Source organism: Rutidosis leptorrhynchoides, chromosome 10, assembly GCF_046630445.1.
Source record: "Rutidosis leptorrhynchoides isolate AG116_Rl617_1_P2 chromosome 10, CSIRO_AGI_Rlap_v1, whole genome shotgun sequence".
NCBI lineage: Eukaryota > Viridiplantae > Streptophyta > Magnoliopsida > Asterales > Asteraceae > Rutidosis > Rutidosis leptorrhynchoides.
Window position 1 is genome coordinate 337,318,149 of NC_092342.1, and position 16,401 is coordinate 337,334,549.

Here is a 16,401-nt window from a genome sequence, read left to right on the forward strand (position 1 = left end):
AAAATCAAATAATAACAACGATGATTTTAACGACATCGTAATAATAAAAATAGTCATTTTTAATTATTAATACAAAAATTCAATTGACTATAACTTCTAATCCGTCCGTCGAATCCATTCGATATCTAAATGAAAAGTTTATAGTTTTTCGCCACATTTCCAAAAACATGCATATCATATACCTTATCTCAACCGCATGAGTAACTAATTCAGATTCTATCCTAATATATATTTTGACAATAATAAATATACAAACATGCATGATCCTAAATTCTCGAGCACTAGTCAGGGACACACTAATAATAAATAAAAGTTAAGTTATGAGTGCTCACGTATTAATATTGAGATTCAATATTGCAGGAAAGTATGTAGACGCAACGGAGATGATAAACACTAGATTGACCTCACGAGCATACCCCCGAACATACCCATAACCTCTATAGCTATAACCCATAACTTCCTTAGCTCTATCCCACTCATAAACCCGTTTTGAAAACATTTGGGCAGAACCTCATCGTAGTATTTTAGGTTTAATACAGATAATAATACTACTACTAATAATAATATCATTAATCTTGATAATATTAATAATAATAATAAATAATAATAATAATAATAATAATAATAATAATAATAATAATAAACAATATATACTCCGTATGTGTGTGAGAGATCGATAGATGGATAGGATAAAAAAAACTGGAACCAGCATCAAATTTATATGCAATTTTTGGCCACCTAACCCACCCATCACTTTTATGTCGGCAAAACATTACGCGTTTCGCGTAGATAGTACGCGATCCGCGTAAGGTATATTCACGAAAGTTGTAGATTTTTGAGTTACTGTCGTCTGGACACCAAGATCACCCTTTTTCGAGTCAGTATGAATTAGTTATGATTTTTCTCGTGCAAGTGTGCAGGTTTAGTGATTTCCAACATTTTAACTTACAATCTTGTGATGAAATGTGGTAGTCTTTTGGTGCTCATTAGAAATCTTTATTTTATCTTTATATTTATTTTTATATCATTGAAAATTCATAAAAATATTTTATAATCAAATTCTATTATATCGAAAAATGTGTTCGTACTTAATTGAATAAATATAATTTAGTTTTCCAGAATTAGTTATATTCAAAATCATTCTTTAAAAGGTTTCATCTATATCGTAAAACATTTTATATTTAGTTAAATATTATATTTAGTCATTTTGTAAAATATATAAATATACATTTAATGAACACGTTTTATATAACCGTTGAAAATTATTTAAATATTTATTTTTATCAAACTCACGGACCGTTTTCATTGAAATTTGTCAAAAGGTTTCTAGAAAGATTCCAACTTTTAAGATAACGTTAAAACCTTTATTTTTATTAAAATGACTCGTTAATAATTTGACAAAAATAGTTTCAGATATTTATAAAATTATATTATCTTTTACTTTCGCCGATAAACATAGTAATCTTATATCGAAACCAAATATTACATATCTAATACCTTGTTAATGTTATCAATTAAATAGTATATATCGTATATACACATAAATGTTCATGAATCGTCAGGCTTGGTCAAAAGGTAACTGATTATCCGAATATGGCTTTCAAACTTTCTAGGCTCAACATTACAGATTTTGCTTATCGTGTCGGAAACATATAAAGATTAAGGTTTAAATTTGGTCAGAAATTTCCGGGTCATTACAATGTTGGTCAATAAATGTCTATTAAGCTAGGTCAGGTCATAGTGTATCACAATCCTAATGATCGATATCGGCATACAAAAGTTATCCAAAGTCGTTTCAAAAAGTCAATTTTGACAGTTGTTTAACAAAACGAGACGTACCTTATATAAGGATTCATTTACTCGGTTGGTAATATTCAAAAATCCAATTTATCAATCTCGTAAACAAGTTGTTTAAATCTTAATTGTAGATTCAAAAGCAATTTCAATTAACGTCATTCATAATTCAGTTGATCATATCTTTTAATCCGTTTATCGAAATTATTCGATATCTAAATGAAAAGTTATTGATTTTTCGCCAGCTTTCCAAAAACATGTATATCATATACCTTTTACCAGTAATATATGTATTTAATTCGTGATTCATTATAAACTGTTTAATGACGAAATTTAGCATACATGCATGCATAAATATATATACTCGAGCACTAGACATGGATACACAATTAATATATAAAAGATAAGATATGAATGCTCTCGTATCAATATTGTGATTCAATATTGCAGGAAAGTACGTAGACGTAACGGAGATGATAAACACTAGGTTTGATTTGCGAATATTACCCATGAACATTACCCATAACCTCCATGGCAATAGCCCATAATTTCCTTAGCTCTAGCTTGCTCGAAAACTCGTTTTGAAATCATTTGGACATCACTCCGTCGTAATATTTTATGTATATTATTATTTTTGTATTGTAAAAATAATAATACTAATACTATTAATAATAAGATTAATAATAATAATCTTAATATTAATAATATATATATATATATATATATATATATATATATATATATATATATATATATATAGAGAGAGAGAGAGAGAGAGAGAGAGATAGTCGAGAGATAGATATATGAATGAATCAGAAACAGAAATCGCGAATTTATAGATGTGGCCAGCAAAAGGGTGCCATGCGATCGCATGGCTTCCCAAGCCATTTCCCATGCGATCGCATGGGAAGGTATGACAGCTCACAAATGTTTTTGTCCTACGCTTGTCGACATATTTATTAATTATATTTATAATATATAATTTATATAATTAATTATATATTATATTAAATTCACGTGCATAGTTGATTTGTAATTTTTGTTCCAATAAGTCGTACGTCATCACGCGACTTATGTCCCGGTTCCGGTTTTTCGAACGTCATTTCGTACATTAAGAAAACTTGCATTTTACGTTTCGTGACACGTACCTTTGTTAAAATATAGTCTTAAATTATCAAAAAAACTATATCACTCAAAGTGTATCTTAAACTTTCGAGTGGTTTGGTCATTTACTTCTATAAATCAATGATTCGTTATCTAACGAAGTATATTTAATAATATTGTTTTAAATCAAAACGTTTTGTAACCAAATTAATATTTATAAACACACACATACACATATACATATATATATATATATATATATATATATATATATATATATATATATATATATATATGTAATACGTTGCAAGTTATTCATATATCTAATTCCATCAGTTAATATTCCTTATTTTTGTATCGTCTAAATTACGTTATTTAAACAAACACATATTAACAATCAATTATATAATATCTGAAAGCATTTTCACACATTTGTAACACAATCAATTAAATATTATGCAGTTTAGTTTTCCACTAACTTTTATCTAACTTTCGTCATCAAACACTTTATCATTTATTCCGAATATCGTTAAAAATGAATGATTTCTTAAATCAGCGTGGACCTCACAACAGAGACTCGTAATAATATTATAATCCTTAAGGGACTCAATAAATATCTTTTAATTCAATCATTTGGCATAATCTTTTAACTCCGTTGTTAAATATATCAACTAGATATTCAAATCAATAAGTTTAATGCACATTATCATTTACTTAACACTTTGTTACGTTTTCAAGTTATAGTATATGTATCTATTTACATAAAATTGTTCGCGAATCGTTGAGAACAATCGAAGGGTAATTGAATAGTTCAAAATTTTGAGATTCAACTTTACAGACTTTGCTTATCGTGTCAGAAACATTAAATCATATAAAGATTAAGTTTAAATTTAGTCAGAAATTTCCGGGTCATCACATCATTACTATATCACCAACCAATTAATTGTACGCATCATCTTCTTTATCGCTATTGTTACGGTAGTAGAAAACCCAAAGTAGGGATATCAGCTATAGTAGTTGTTATGTGGTGATGTTCACGAAGGAACAAGAAAATAAAAGTATGGCTATAGCGGTGGTTGTGGTTCGTTCGAGTCAGAAAAGGAAGATGGTTGTAATATCGTTTGAAACAGAAAAACATCATAGAAGTGGGTTCACGTGTTCTTTAAACAGAAACGAAGAGTAACGTGCAGCAGCAAATGAAAATGGTTGTTCATGCTCGATGGGTGTAAAAGTGATTTGTGAAGATGGTTTGTAAAAACGTAAATGGAAGTAAAGGTGGTGTTAGGAGTAGGGTGAAGATGGTTTCAAGTAATGGTGGTGAATGGTTGCAATGGCCGTAGCACAACAGCGGGGTCGATGGTGGTTTTAAATGGTGATGGAATGTTGTGAGTGTTGTTTTGGTTTGGTGTTAATTTGAAGTAGAAAGTAGAAAACAAGCTGCAACAATGGTGAAGTGAGGGTCATAGAAGTTGTGGTGTGTTCTTCAAATAAAATTCTGATTTTTGCTGTTATCAATCGAATTGCTCTTACCGAGTATTATCTAAAGGCTAATAGACATAATTGCAGTATCATGGAATCAATTAGTTTTTGTTTTGTAGCTTAATGAATCGACAGGTTGTACAATTAGAACAGGAGATGAAGAAATTAAGAACAGATTTATAGTTTTTTTTATTAATTCGTACAATTCAAAGATTTTCATATCAGATAGATGATCTAATGTGATTGAGATGGATAACCGAATACGTATTATCTGTATCTGTATATATATGTATATAACAGTAGTATATTTAAAAAGCTGTATATATATAAACGTATTATATACATATATATGTATTTATGTATATTTGATTTTATATATTTATATATTTGTTTATATATAGTTATTTATATATATTTAACTGAAATTTATATATGTATTATATATATATATATATATATATATATATATATATATATATATATATATATATATATATATATATATATATATATATATATATATATATATATATATTTATGTATAATAAAACTTAATAATATTTATTATATAAACATTAATTTTAAATATTAATTTTAATAATAATAATGAACTAATAATAATAATAATGCTAATAATATCAATAATAATACTTGTACGTATCAAATTTTATATTTGTATCATAATTGTATCATTGTTGGTATTTATTTTGATAATATTTAAATTACAATTATAATATATACATAAAACTAATACTGATATTGATATTAGTTTTAGTATTAATAATGAAAGTAATAATAGAGTTATTATATATATATATATATATATATATATATATATATATATATATATATATATATATATATATATACACACACACACACACACACACATATCTATCTACAATTAATTGTTCGTGAATCGTCGAAAGCGGTCGAAGGTCAATTGAATATATGAACATCGTTTCAAAATTTTCTAGACTCAACATTACATACTTTGCTTATCGTGTCAGAAACATATAAAGATTAAGTTTAAATTTGGTCAGAAATTCCCGGGTCGTCACAGTGATGATACAATACCGTATATTTTATTTAAAATATACTAATAATTTTAGTTAGTTCTAAAATTAATTAGATAGGCGGTAATTACTATTCAAAACATCTCATCACTTTATTATTATTTATTTAAAAGGCGAAATTTATGTATATTTGACAACTTGAGAAGCGTTAGTTACCGTTGAAAGAATCTCATCACTTTATTGATCTTTATTTAATTTTGTTCAAGTTAGACTACTAAAAAGCTAAAAAGAAAATTCATAGTCAAACATAACCATAATTCATTGCTTTAAAATATTAAAGATTGTTTTAGAAAATTCCATATAGAATTTATCAAATAATGGTTTTGAAATAACCTTAATAAAGATCAAACCATGACTTCCGACAACAAGAACACCATCTCTCTTTCTACTCTTCCTACTTTACGCCTACAAAAACCATCATAACCAGCCATGACACAATCCCATATGTTTCAATTAACATATACAAATAATTTTAGTTCATTCTAAAATTAATCATATTAGGCGTTAATTATTATTCAAAACATTCCATTACTTTATTATTTTTTACATAATTTTTCAAAAAATGCAAAATTTATGTACATATTTATTTTTGACAACTTGAGAAGTGTTAGTTACTGTTCAAAACATACCATCACTTTATTGATTTTAATTCGATTTTCATTGCGTTAGGCTACTAAAAAGTTTAAAAAAATCTTATCAAACATAACCATAATTCATTGTTTTATGATATTAAAACTAGTTTTAAAAACTTCCAAATATAGTTTTTATTTAATGATATAGAGTAGTTTTGAAATAACTCTAAAAAAGATCAAACACTTACTCAACTTTGACAACAAGAACACCATCTCTTTGTCTTCGTTGCGTCTACAAAAACTATTAGAACCGGTGATGATACAATTTCATATATTTCAATTAATATATACAAATAATGTTAGTTCGTTCTAAACTTAATCATATAATCAAATAGAGAGGCGTTATTTAAAAACATCTCTATCACTTTACTAATCTTTATTTAATTTTCTTTAAAAAACAAGATTTATGTAGATATTTATATTTATATTTATATTTATATTTATATTTGACAACTTGAGAATCATTAGTTACCGTTCAAAATATTCCTATCACTCTATTGATTTTTATTTAATTTTCTTTAAGTTAGACTACCAAAATGCAAAAAAAAAATTCTTATTAAACATAACCATAATTAATTTTAGTTGTTTTAAAATATTAAAGATAGTTTTATAAAATTCCAAATAGAAAGGATGATTTTGAAATAACCCTAAAAGTGATCAAACCCTAACTCAACACTTCAAGAACACCATCCTTCTTTCTCCCTGGAGCCTACAAAAACCATCGAATCGGTTATGATACAATTCCATATATTTCAATTAATATAATACAAATAATTTTAGTTCCTTCTAAAATTCACAAACTTTTTGAAACCCTAGCATAAGACGATCTGATGGAAGACGATGATGAGTTCGGAGATCTATACACCGACGTACTCCATCCGCTTCAGATGTCATCCGCTCCGCCGGTACAATCAACGCCGGCGCCGATTAGCCGTTCGATCGATCTCAACGATAGAATTCCGAGCGACGATGAAGAGATTCTATTTGGTTCTAAAAGTTCAGAAACTTTGAAATCTGATCATCTGGATTTGGATTTGAATAAGCTTGATCCGGCGCCGTTGTCTGAATCAGGAGCTAGGGTTTTGGTGAAAGGTGAAAGTAAGGGTTTTGAAAAAGATTTAAATTTCGAGGATGGAATAAAAGGTGAATCGAATAATAATAATAATAAAGATGATATCATGGATGAAAATTTTGGAATTGAAGAAGCAGGAGAGGATGATGAGTTTTTGATTCCGGGATTATCATCGTCTGGAGCTAGGGTTTTCGACGGTAAAGAAGGGGAAGGTGGCGGCGGCGGCGGCGGTGGTGATGATTGGGATGATAGTGACAGTGATGATGATTTGCAGATTGTATTGAATGATGATAGTACTGGAGGTGGGATGATGGGGATGGAAGGTGGAGTTGGTCTAGAGGAAGAGGTTGATGAAGATGGTAATAATTTAGTGATTGGTACTGGTAATGCTGATCCAAATTATCAGCATCATCATCAACCAATGGATGAGATGCAAGATTGGGGTGAAGATGGTAGTCAGGGTGGTGCTGAATTAGGTGGAGAAAGGAAAGACTTGGTGGGTGGCGATGGTGCGAAAGTTGATGGCAGTGGTGCAGTTGGGCAGAAGATTGGTTATGGAGGTCATGGGTATCATCCGTTTCATTCTCAGTTCAAGGTCAGTGATAATTGTAATACGTGTATAGGGTGATATACTGATCTTCACGTGTAAATTGATGTACTTTATATTAGTGATTAATCAGGGAGACCACTAGAAGTGGTAATGTTATTGTACTGACTGTTCTTATTGAGTAATGAAAATATTTTCTTTTTTTATTCATTTAGTTTAAAGCTTAATTTTTTACATCTGGCACATAATTTGATACTGAGCTTTGTTTGTGATGGGTAACGGGTTACACAACCACAAATTTGGGCTTCTGTTGGTTTTCTGTCTTGATCATGTGCACCACCATGAATGGTGTCAAGCTATGTCTTTGTTTTAAATTCTTGAAGATAGTAATCGAATATGATGAAAGTGTTCTCTATCCGTTACTAAGGTTACTTTGACCACATGCTCCAGATTTTGGGAAAACAGAATAATAACCGAGCAGACAGGTTGAGCAATTAATTTTTAAACATTTTAATGCTTCTCATAGCTTCAAGGTTACTAGAATCATAAAAAGCCTCATGTTTTTGTGTTCAATCTATATGGACATGCTCTAAGACTTTTTTTTTAGCAGTTTGCAAATTTGTGTCTTCACCATTTCAGTTTTTATACGGATAAAGTTAAAACCACTAGATAATACTTTTTGGTCGTTTACTTTTTATCCCTCTCGTGTCTGCAAACTGCATCGTATTTCCTTCACATCAAATAAGTTAGAAACTCTCACACAGCTCATTATCAATACTCCACGACATTAAGTTCACGAATGATGTGACATCTAGTGATGATTAATTTCGTCAATTCATCCATTTGAAGGGTTAATATTGTTAATTTGATAATGTCTATCTTTTCATATCCAACAAACATTATTTAAGTTACTCTGTGTGCTTACCTATTTTAAGGCTATCAACTTGTTGAAATATTTTAATTAGTTTTTTCTTTTTTTTTTGGAAATAATGTGTAGTATGTGAGACCTGGTGCTGCACCTATGCCTGGAGGTGGTCCTATAGCTGCTGGAGGGGCCCCGGGTCAAGTTCGTCCACCTGGAAGTATGTTACCGTTTGCTGGTCGAGGTAGAGGTGAATGGCGACCACCGGGAATAAAGAATTTTCCTCCCAATATGCAGAAAAATGGTCATCCAGGTTACGGGATGCCTACTTGGGGAAACAATGGAGCAGGACGTGGATTTGGGAGTGGGCTCGATTTCACACTTCCTTCACATAAGTAATGACCATATACGACCACTATAATTCATTTGAGTAACTATACAAGTTTTATATATATTGTATATAAGGTATCAAAGTTATGATGCATCATGTTGGTTTGTCCTTGTTTATGATTCCTTTAAGAACTTTTCACTTGTAGTATAAGAATCTTGGAACAGTTATCAGTTACTTAACACCTTAACAATTGAGGAAGCTTGTTGAGTGCAATCAACTTTAAGTATCTTTTGGTAATTGTTAAATAGGCGGACATGTAAATCTGGAGTTAAAATTTTACAAAAGAGAAATTGTTTCTTTGTTTGTGATATGTAGTATAACATAGTGAGCATTGATGTAGTATAACATGTTGACTAACATTGACTTTTGGTAACATATATATATATATACCTAACATAAATATAAATATATCAAGCATAAATCTTTCAAACGTAACTATTTCAAACATATCTACAGGGAACGAAAAGTATAAAAATGTAATTTTTGACCTAACTTTGACCAATATTGACTTAGACCGACTTAGACCCAATTCAGACCGACTTTGACCTGACTTTTTAGCATTGACCAACTAATTAGACGTTTTTGGGCAAAACGGGACGGGCTAGTCGCTAAACCGACTAGTCGACCGGGACGGACGCCGTTTACAACACTGAATATCGGGACTGAAAGTAAGGCTTTTTTTGTCATAATAAAATCTGAAGGGTGTAATTTGATTGAATGTTTATTGCTTTAGAATATATGGTTTCATTGTTGTATAATAACGTCCGATCTCTTTGTCTCCTTAGGACTATATTTGAAGTGGACATCGATAGTTTTGAGGATAAACCATGGAGACACCCTGGTGTCGATGTTTCAGATTTTTTCAATTTTGGTATGAACGAGGAAACCTGGAAGGAATATTGCAAACAGCTGGTGAGTAGAAACGTCTTGCTTACTTGTATTTATAGAACTTATGGTCACATGCAACACACGTGACACTATTAATATCTTTGTTTGTAGGAACAACATCGAATGGAAGCTACAATGCAAAGCAAAATCCGTGTTTACGAGAGTGGGAGGACTGAACAGGTATGTTATGATGCTTATGTGGCATACTGGCATGCAGTTGATAACTTATATGACAATATATAAGTAACAAACAATATGTATATATATCTTTTTGTTGTATTTTAGGAATATGATCCTGATCTCCCACCAGAGCTTGCAGCAGCAGCAGCAGGTCATGAAATTCCATTAGAAAATCGTAATGTAGGGACTACTGATGTGCAAAATGACTTGGCAAAGGGATCTGCACATGAACGTATGCAACTGGTATGAACTGATGTTTATTTTTTTATTTATTGAATGCTTATATATATGTATGTAATAAATTAATAATATTGGCATCATACTTTACTACTTTAGTATGACACCTTCATAAAACAAAACTTGTAAAACTTTTTTTTTTTTTTTTTTTTTTGAAAAGCAAACTAATTTTATTGATAAGGAAATGATACAAAGAGGATTACAATACGAGTAACACTAATTTGAGTGAAACTCGAGGACCTATACTAGACATAAAGTAAGAAACTAACAAGATGAATACCCTAATTTCGGAGCATTATTATCAAACTTAACATCAATCGCCAATAACCATGCCATCTTTATCAAAGTTACCAAATCCAGCAGCAATCCATTGAGTCCTAAAATACTTGAACTCGTGTGGTTGCCATTGATCGATTACTTCTTTTCCTGGAGGATTATGTTTATCCAAATAACTTTTTAGTTTCTTTTTTTCTGAATTCCGTAAGTTCCACCTATCATCAAATTTATCATTTATAGATTCTTCAATTATAATCTCATCAGTATTACCATCAGTATTACCCTCATCATCTACTAATACATAAAAAGGATTGTTTGTTTCAATTCTATCTTTAGAATATGTCTTATTATTACCTTCACCATCAATGCCCTTCCCTTTATCTCCTTTCCTCAAAACATTATGATTTTGACTTTTCTGGGACTCCACATTCCAATCTGTTTCCTCCACATCAATATTGTCTTTAATACCATAATTATTCTTAACTGCATTTTGCTTGATACCTTTTGCTTCGATTGACTGCCTTTGACTTTTATTATTATCAAAATTCAACTTCTGAAAAACCCTTCCTTTCTTACCAACAACTTTAAAGCCGTCCTCAACACACTGGTTATTTAAATCAACTGTTTCACCATCATTGTTGATTTTCAAAGCGTCTTTTAACACTTGTGCCGATACTTCATCTTCTGTTTTAGGCCTAATTTTACAAGTATTAAAAGAGTGGCCAAACACTTTGCAATGAGTGCATGAAGGCGGTTTCCATTGATAGGTCACCTCAAGTTTACCCACTTTGGCTGGAAAAGAACCAATCACAGGATAGGAAAATTCGACAAAGCTAGGAAGGTCATCATTTGCATTGACTTCAGTCAAAACTCTAGCAAACCCTAGTCTTCCACTTTTACTCAAACATCTCTCTGAAGTAACTTTGTCCATCAACATAGGCCTACCAATACCACTAACAAGTTTACCTATACTTCTGCCACTCCATAGTTCAATTGGAATATTGTGAATACAAATCCAAATTGGGACTTTTTCAGGTTCAATTTTTTCAAGCCAAACCCCAGGTTCCCACTGATTCACAAAAAAAGGAACATTATTAACTAACCATGGGCCACTCTCAAGCACCTCCTTCATACCCTTTTCACTTTTAAATTTGCATAAATAAAATCCTGCAGCTGTTTTGACGATTTCTTTAAGGTCATAAACAAAACTTGTAAAACTAATTGTTTGTTATTTTGGATAATACAGCCAACTGGCAAAGCAATACAGGTGGAGACTAGTTTTAGCGAACGTCTTCCGTCTATTGATACACGGCCCCCACGAATGCGTGATTCTGATGCTATTATTGAGGTGAGCTGTTAAATCTACTTTTGAGCTATGATTACCCGTTTTCCAGTTTATCAATAGCTACCTGTATGCGCTGATTTATTAGCTTTAGAGATTGCAATGTCGACCCAATGTCTAATTAATGATTCAATTGGGATTTAAAATTATATTCTCTTTTGGTTGAAATACTAATATTTCACTTAATTTTTTTTTGAAACAGATCGTTTTGCAGAGATCTCCAGATCAAGAATCTCTTCCAGGAGATGATGTTGATGTTGTTGAGCATCTCGAAGATGTTCCATTAAAAGAAAATCACAACGAAGATCCTGAGATTGAAGACGAAGTTGGATCGGGAGATGATCATTTTGATAAACCTCGAGCTTATAATGGTAGAAAGAAAGAAGTTTCTGGAAGAAGAGTCGTTGCTATACATAAAATGGAAGATACGGGAAATCGGGTACAACGTTTCTCTGAAACAGAAGTTGAAGATCATCATTATGATTCAACAGGCAGGACTAGCAAGAAGTATAACCCTCTGAAACATACCGAGAGGTATGATTTATTGTTGCAATGCATTCCATTGTATCTTTCGAGTTACTCTTTGTATATTAGTTAAGTTGATTATATTTTATAGTCATGGTCAATTTTGTAGAATTTCAGGCCATTTTTAGCAATTGAAGTTGGTTTTTTATTTCTAGTGTGTTATGTTATGCTAACCTATATTTATGGATGCAATCACCAAAATTGGTTGTTAGATAAATTAAAATAAAGTTAGAGCCTTTTCTATCTAGATGTTTGATCAAGTGCAACAAGTGGATTTATCGCTATTGATTTCACATTTTGTTTCAAATGAATTTGGGTTTTCATCTATTTTTGTTTTGTAAGCAGATAAATTCTTGTTTTTTGTATATATATCTGTAGGCCGATGAAGAGAACTGCAGCTGACAGGTCACCCCGTTTCACTGATGATGAAACTCAACAGGAGAAAAAGGTTGCTGACAATCGAAATGAAGAGTCAACTGAAAGTGTTGACCATAAGCAGAGTCCATCTTCATCACCTCTGATACTATGCAATGCTGAGGATCGAAGCTTTGAACAAAATGATGCTAATATAGAAGATGATGTAAATGTTGATGGAAATTCAAACCCTGATGATGATATCATCAAAGATGAAAAATTAAAACATACTTTGAAAAAACAAAAACTGAGCACTCGAGCCGAGCGTTCTTCTGTCGAAAGAGTTGAAGATAGAGAAGATTCAAAAGCCGGAAGGAGTAGTGAAAACAGCAAAGGTAGATCTGGAAGTAGCAAAGATATGGAAAATGAAGTTATCCAAGCTCGGAGTTCAATTCACCGTGTGAACGTGCGAAAACCGGTTAATGAAGATGATCGTTTTGTGCGTCCTCGAAATCATGATGAGAAACAAGAGAGAGAAAGGTACCAAATGCCAGTGAAGGGTATGGAGGATCCGTATTACCATAGAAAGTGGGTTGACCCAAATCACGGGTATCGGTCCCACACGAAATCTGAAAATTTTGATAGAAAAAAGGGTAGAGAACCTGAAGGACCATGGGTTGATGACATGAGGAAAAGAAGCCATGATGAGGAAATGGCGTCTCGCCATCGAAATAAAGCTCGAGAAATCGAAAGAAGTGATAAACACGAACATCGGTCAAGAAAATTATCAGAAGATGGTGTTTGGAAGGGTGATCCTAATAGAGACATGATGCCCCCTTTGAAGCGGGATGACGGTTTAAAAGTGCGTCATAACGATCCAGATGGCATGCATAAAGCAATGATAAGAGAAAGCACGAGTCGTCGGAAACGAGAGAGAGACGATGGTTTGGATCTGCCTAAAAGAGACGAGGATCCGCATTCTTTTAGGTACAAAGAAGAGGTTCGATTGCAGAGAGAGAAAGTAGAAAAACAAAAGGAACGAGAACGGTATTCTAGATTAAAAGAAGATTATAGAAGTTCAGAAAAAGAATATATGTATAAAGATACTGTTCGAGAACCTATTAGCAGACGGGAAAAGTATGAAAAGTTTGAAAATGAAAGTGTTTCGAGGCATAAAGGACGTGAAGATGCGTATGCGTACGCGCATGGTAACAAGATAAATAACGAAGAAAGAACATCGAGACATGAAAGGGGATATACTGGAAGTTCTAAAGATACGCAAGTAGTACATGAGAAGAAGCATAAAGAAACCCTAAAAAAGGGTAAGGAGAGTGATGGTGGTGTTCAAAATTCGTTGGCTACTTCAAAAAGGCATCGAGAATCTGATCACATCAGTCAGAGAAGTGAGCGGGTACGTAAATCACGAGACACTAAAGTTTTAACATAAGTTAAGTAACAATTGTTGTTAGTAAGTTCAGTTATCTAAAGATGATCTAATTTGTTTGTTACAGTAAACATAATGCGCCTTATGTTAGTTACTAATTGGTTGTCTCGGACTGTGGGAAGCCAAACTAGGGTAAATGTATACAAGGGAGAGATAAAGATGTTTGAAGCGTAATTTAGAGTTTTATCTGTTCATGGTCGTTACAAGTTACTACTAAGTTAATACATGTTCTGAACATGGTTCGGTTAGTTATAAATCTTGTGAGTAGAAGATTTAGGATGAAGCCAGTTTTACTTGAAATTAACATGATACACATGCAGTAGTGTTGATTCTAAAAGAACAAAAAATAAAATGTGTTTTACATTTATTACACCTGTTGATCATGCTCTCCATTTTAGTTATTGTTGGCTTTACTGCTATTTTGTCCTACACGGCTACACTCTTATCTACAATCTATTTTTAGTATACCGCTTGCTGTTATTTTCTAAAAAGGCATGTCCTTTCTTGTTTAGTAGTTCAATTATGTGCTTCCCCTTGTCACTTTATATTTGTTTGACATCACAAAGGAAACATAAGTTCATTCAACTGTTCTACCTATTTAAGCATGTAATTTTGAAGATATTGTCTAGTTGCATCCATTTCTTCTTGACCTATTTATATAAATTTTTTAATTTGTGATTGCTAGCAAGTGAAATTCTTGAAGTACAATATGTACTCTATTATTTGTGATTGCTATATCTTATGACCATTGAAAGTTAAACATAAAGGTTAAGCGCAAATTTTGTTTTAACTTTTTCTTTTTTGCATGCGGAAGTCGGTCTACTATGCTTCTTTTAGACAAGTTCATACTAGGTTCAATTTTTTTAAATTTTAAATTTTTTATTTTTTATTATTTTTTTTTTAGTGTTGGAAAAAATAATTATGCTCAAATTATCTATTCAACAATTTTATAATTTACATACCCATGTAATATGATAAGAGTATTTACTCTATCTGCTCGTCGGTCTTTGCTTTTTGACCAATTGTTACCTGCAGACATATTTACTCTTAATTGAAACTAACACAACTACAAAAACGGTCAAGGTTATATGAACTCTACTATCTTATGCTCAGATATTGTATTGTATGTACCTTTGATTTGATTAGGAAAGCTCAAGAGGCATGCTTGAACAACGTAGCAGTGATCAAAACCCTGCAATTCGAAAATCGTCAAAACGGCACAGGGAAAATGCAAATGCTTCCTCAGAGGATGAACCTGAATCAAAGAAAGGTCGCTCAAAACTCGAAAGATGGACAAGTCACAAAGATAGGGATTTTAATCTTCCCGTTAAATCATCATCCGCCTCAGTTGATCCAAAAGAAACCGATAGATATAAGGACAATGGGCCCCCACCAAAGCTTCCGGAAGAATCTTCCAAACTTCAAGAAATCGTGGAGAATTCAAAACCTTTGGCAGAAGAAAAAAACGATGACCCCACCAAACACTTGGATACAGTTGAGAAGTTGAAAAAACGCAGTGAACGGTTCAAGCTTCCTATGCCGAGTGAGAAGGAAACGTTGACCATCAAAAAGATTGAAAATGAACCGTTGACTCAAGTCCAACCCGAACCGCGTCATGAATCTGAAGTCAAATCCGAGCGGCCTGCTCGCAAACGGCGGTGGACAAGTGGCTAATTGTTAATGCAAGAAAGCTTGGTGTATTTGTTGCTGGATGAAGATGGTTTATGAACTTTTGTGACAATACGATGTAGCTGTTTACCAATTATTATTCACTTGTCTTTTTTATAAAAGGTGTAATGTATATTTTATGCGAAAAATGTAACTGATATAGTGACCAATGTTGGCGGAGAACATGTTATATCAGGTGACATTATTATAGTGTTGAGATTTAGGTCTCATGGGGGCGAATTTACAAGCCCTCTTCATCTTGCTAGAAGTTTGACTGGGCTGTAAACATTGTTGACCTTGTGATTGGAAGAATATTTAGGTACAGTAGCTGCAGCCTGCAGTTGAATGTGAAAGAAGCATAGTTTAGGTGATGATCAATGAAGGCTACACTTTTTAGTTTAACCTTATTTGGTATCATTAGTCCATTACCAATCTATGACTGTTTTATCTGTTGGGTCTTTTGAATCTCTACGCGAGCTTATGTTTGTATCGATGTGTATAGCGTTAATACAAATCAGTACTTTTTAATA

The 16,401-nt window shown here is 32.0% G+C and overlaps 2 protein-coding genes across 2 annotated transcripts; one reads left to right on the plus strand and one right to left on the minus strand.

Annotated features, from left to right (window-relative positions):
• The first annotated feature begins 6,712 nt into the window (after positions 1-6,712).
• LOC139872755 (FIP1[V]-like protein) lies at positions 6,713-16,401 on the plus strand. The gene is made up of 9 exons (XM_071860679.1): positions 6,713-7,752; positions 8,702-8,961; positions 9,743-9,869; positions 9,957-10,025; positions 10,131-10,268; positions 11,785-11,886; positions 12,083-12,414; positions 12,784-14,170; positions 15,350-16,401. The coding sequence occupies exons 1-9, from the start codon at positions 6,916-6,918 to the stop codon at positions 15,875-15,877; spliced, it is 3,780 nt and encodes a 1,259-aa protein (XP_071716780.1). The 5' UTR covers positions 6,713-6,915; the 3' UTR covers positions 15,878-16,401.
• Positions 10,464-11,670, minus strand: LOC139872651 (uncharacterized). The gene is made up of 2 exons (XM_071860569.1): positions 10,893-11,670; positions 10,464-10,688 (listed from the first exon to the last, which is right to left on the minus strand). The coding sequence occupies exons 1-2, from the start codon at positions 11,668-11,670 to the stop codon at positions 10,576-10,578; spliced, it is 891 nt and encodes a 296-aa protein (XP_071716670.1). The 3' UTR covers positions 10,464-10,575.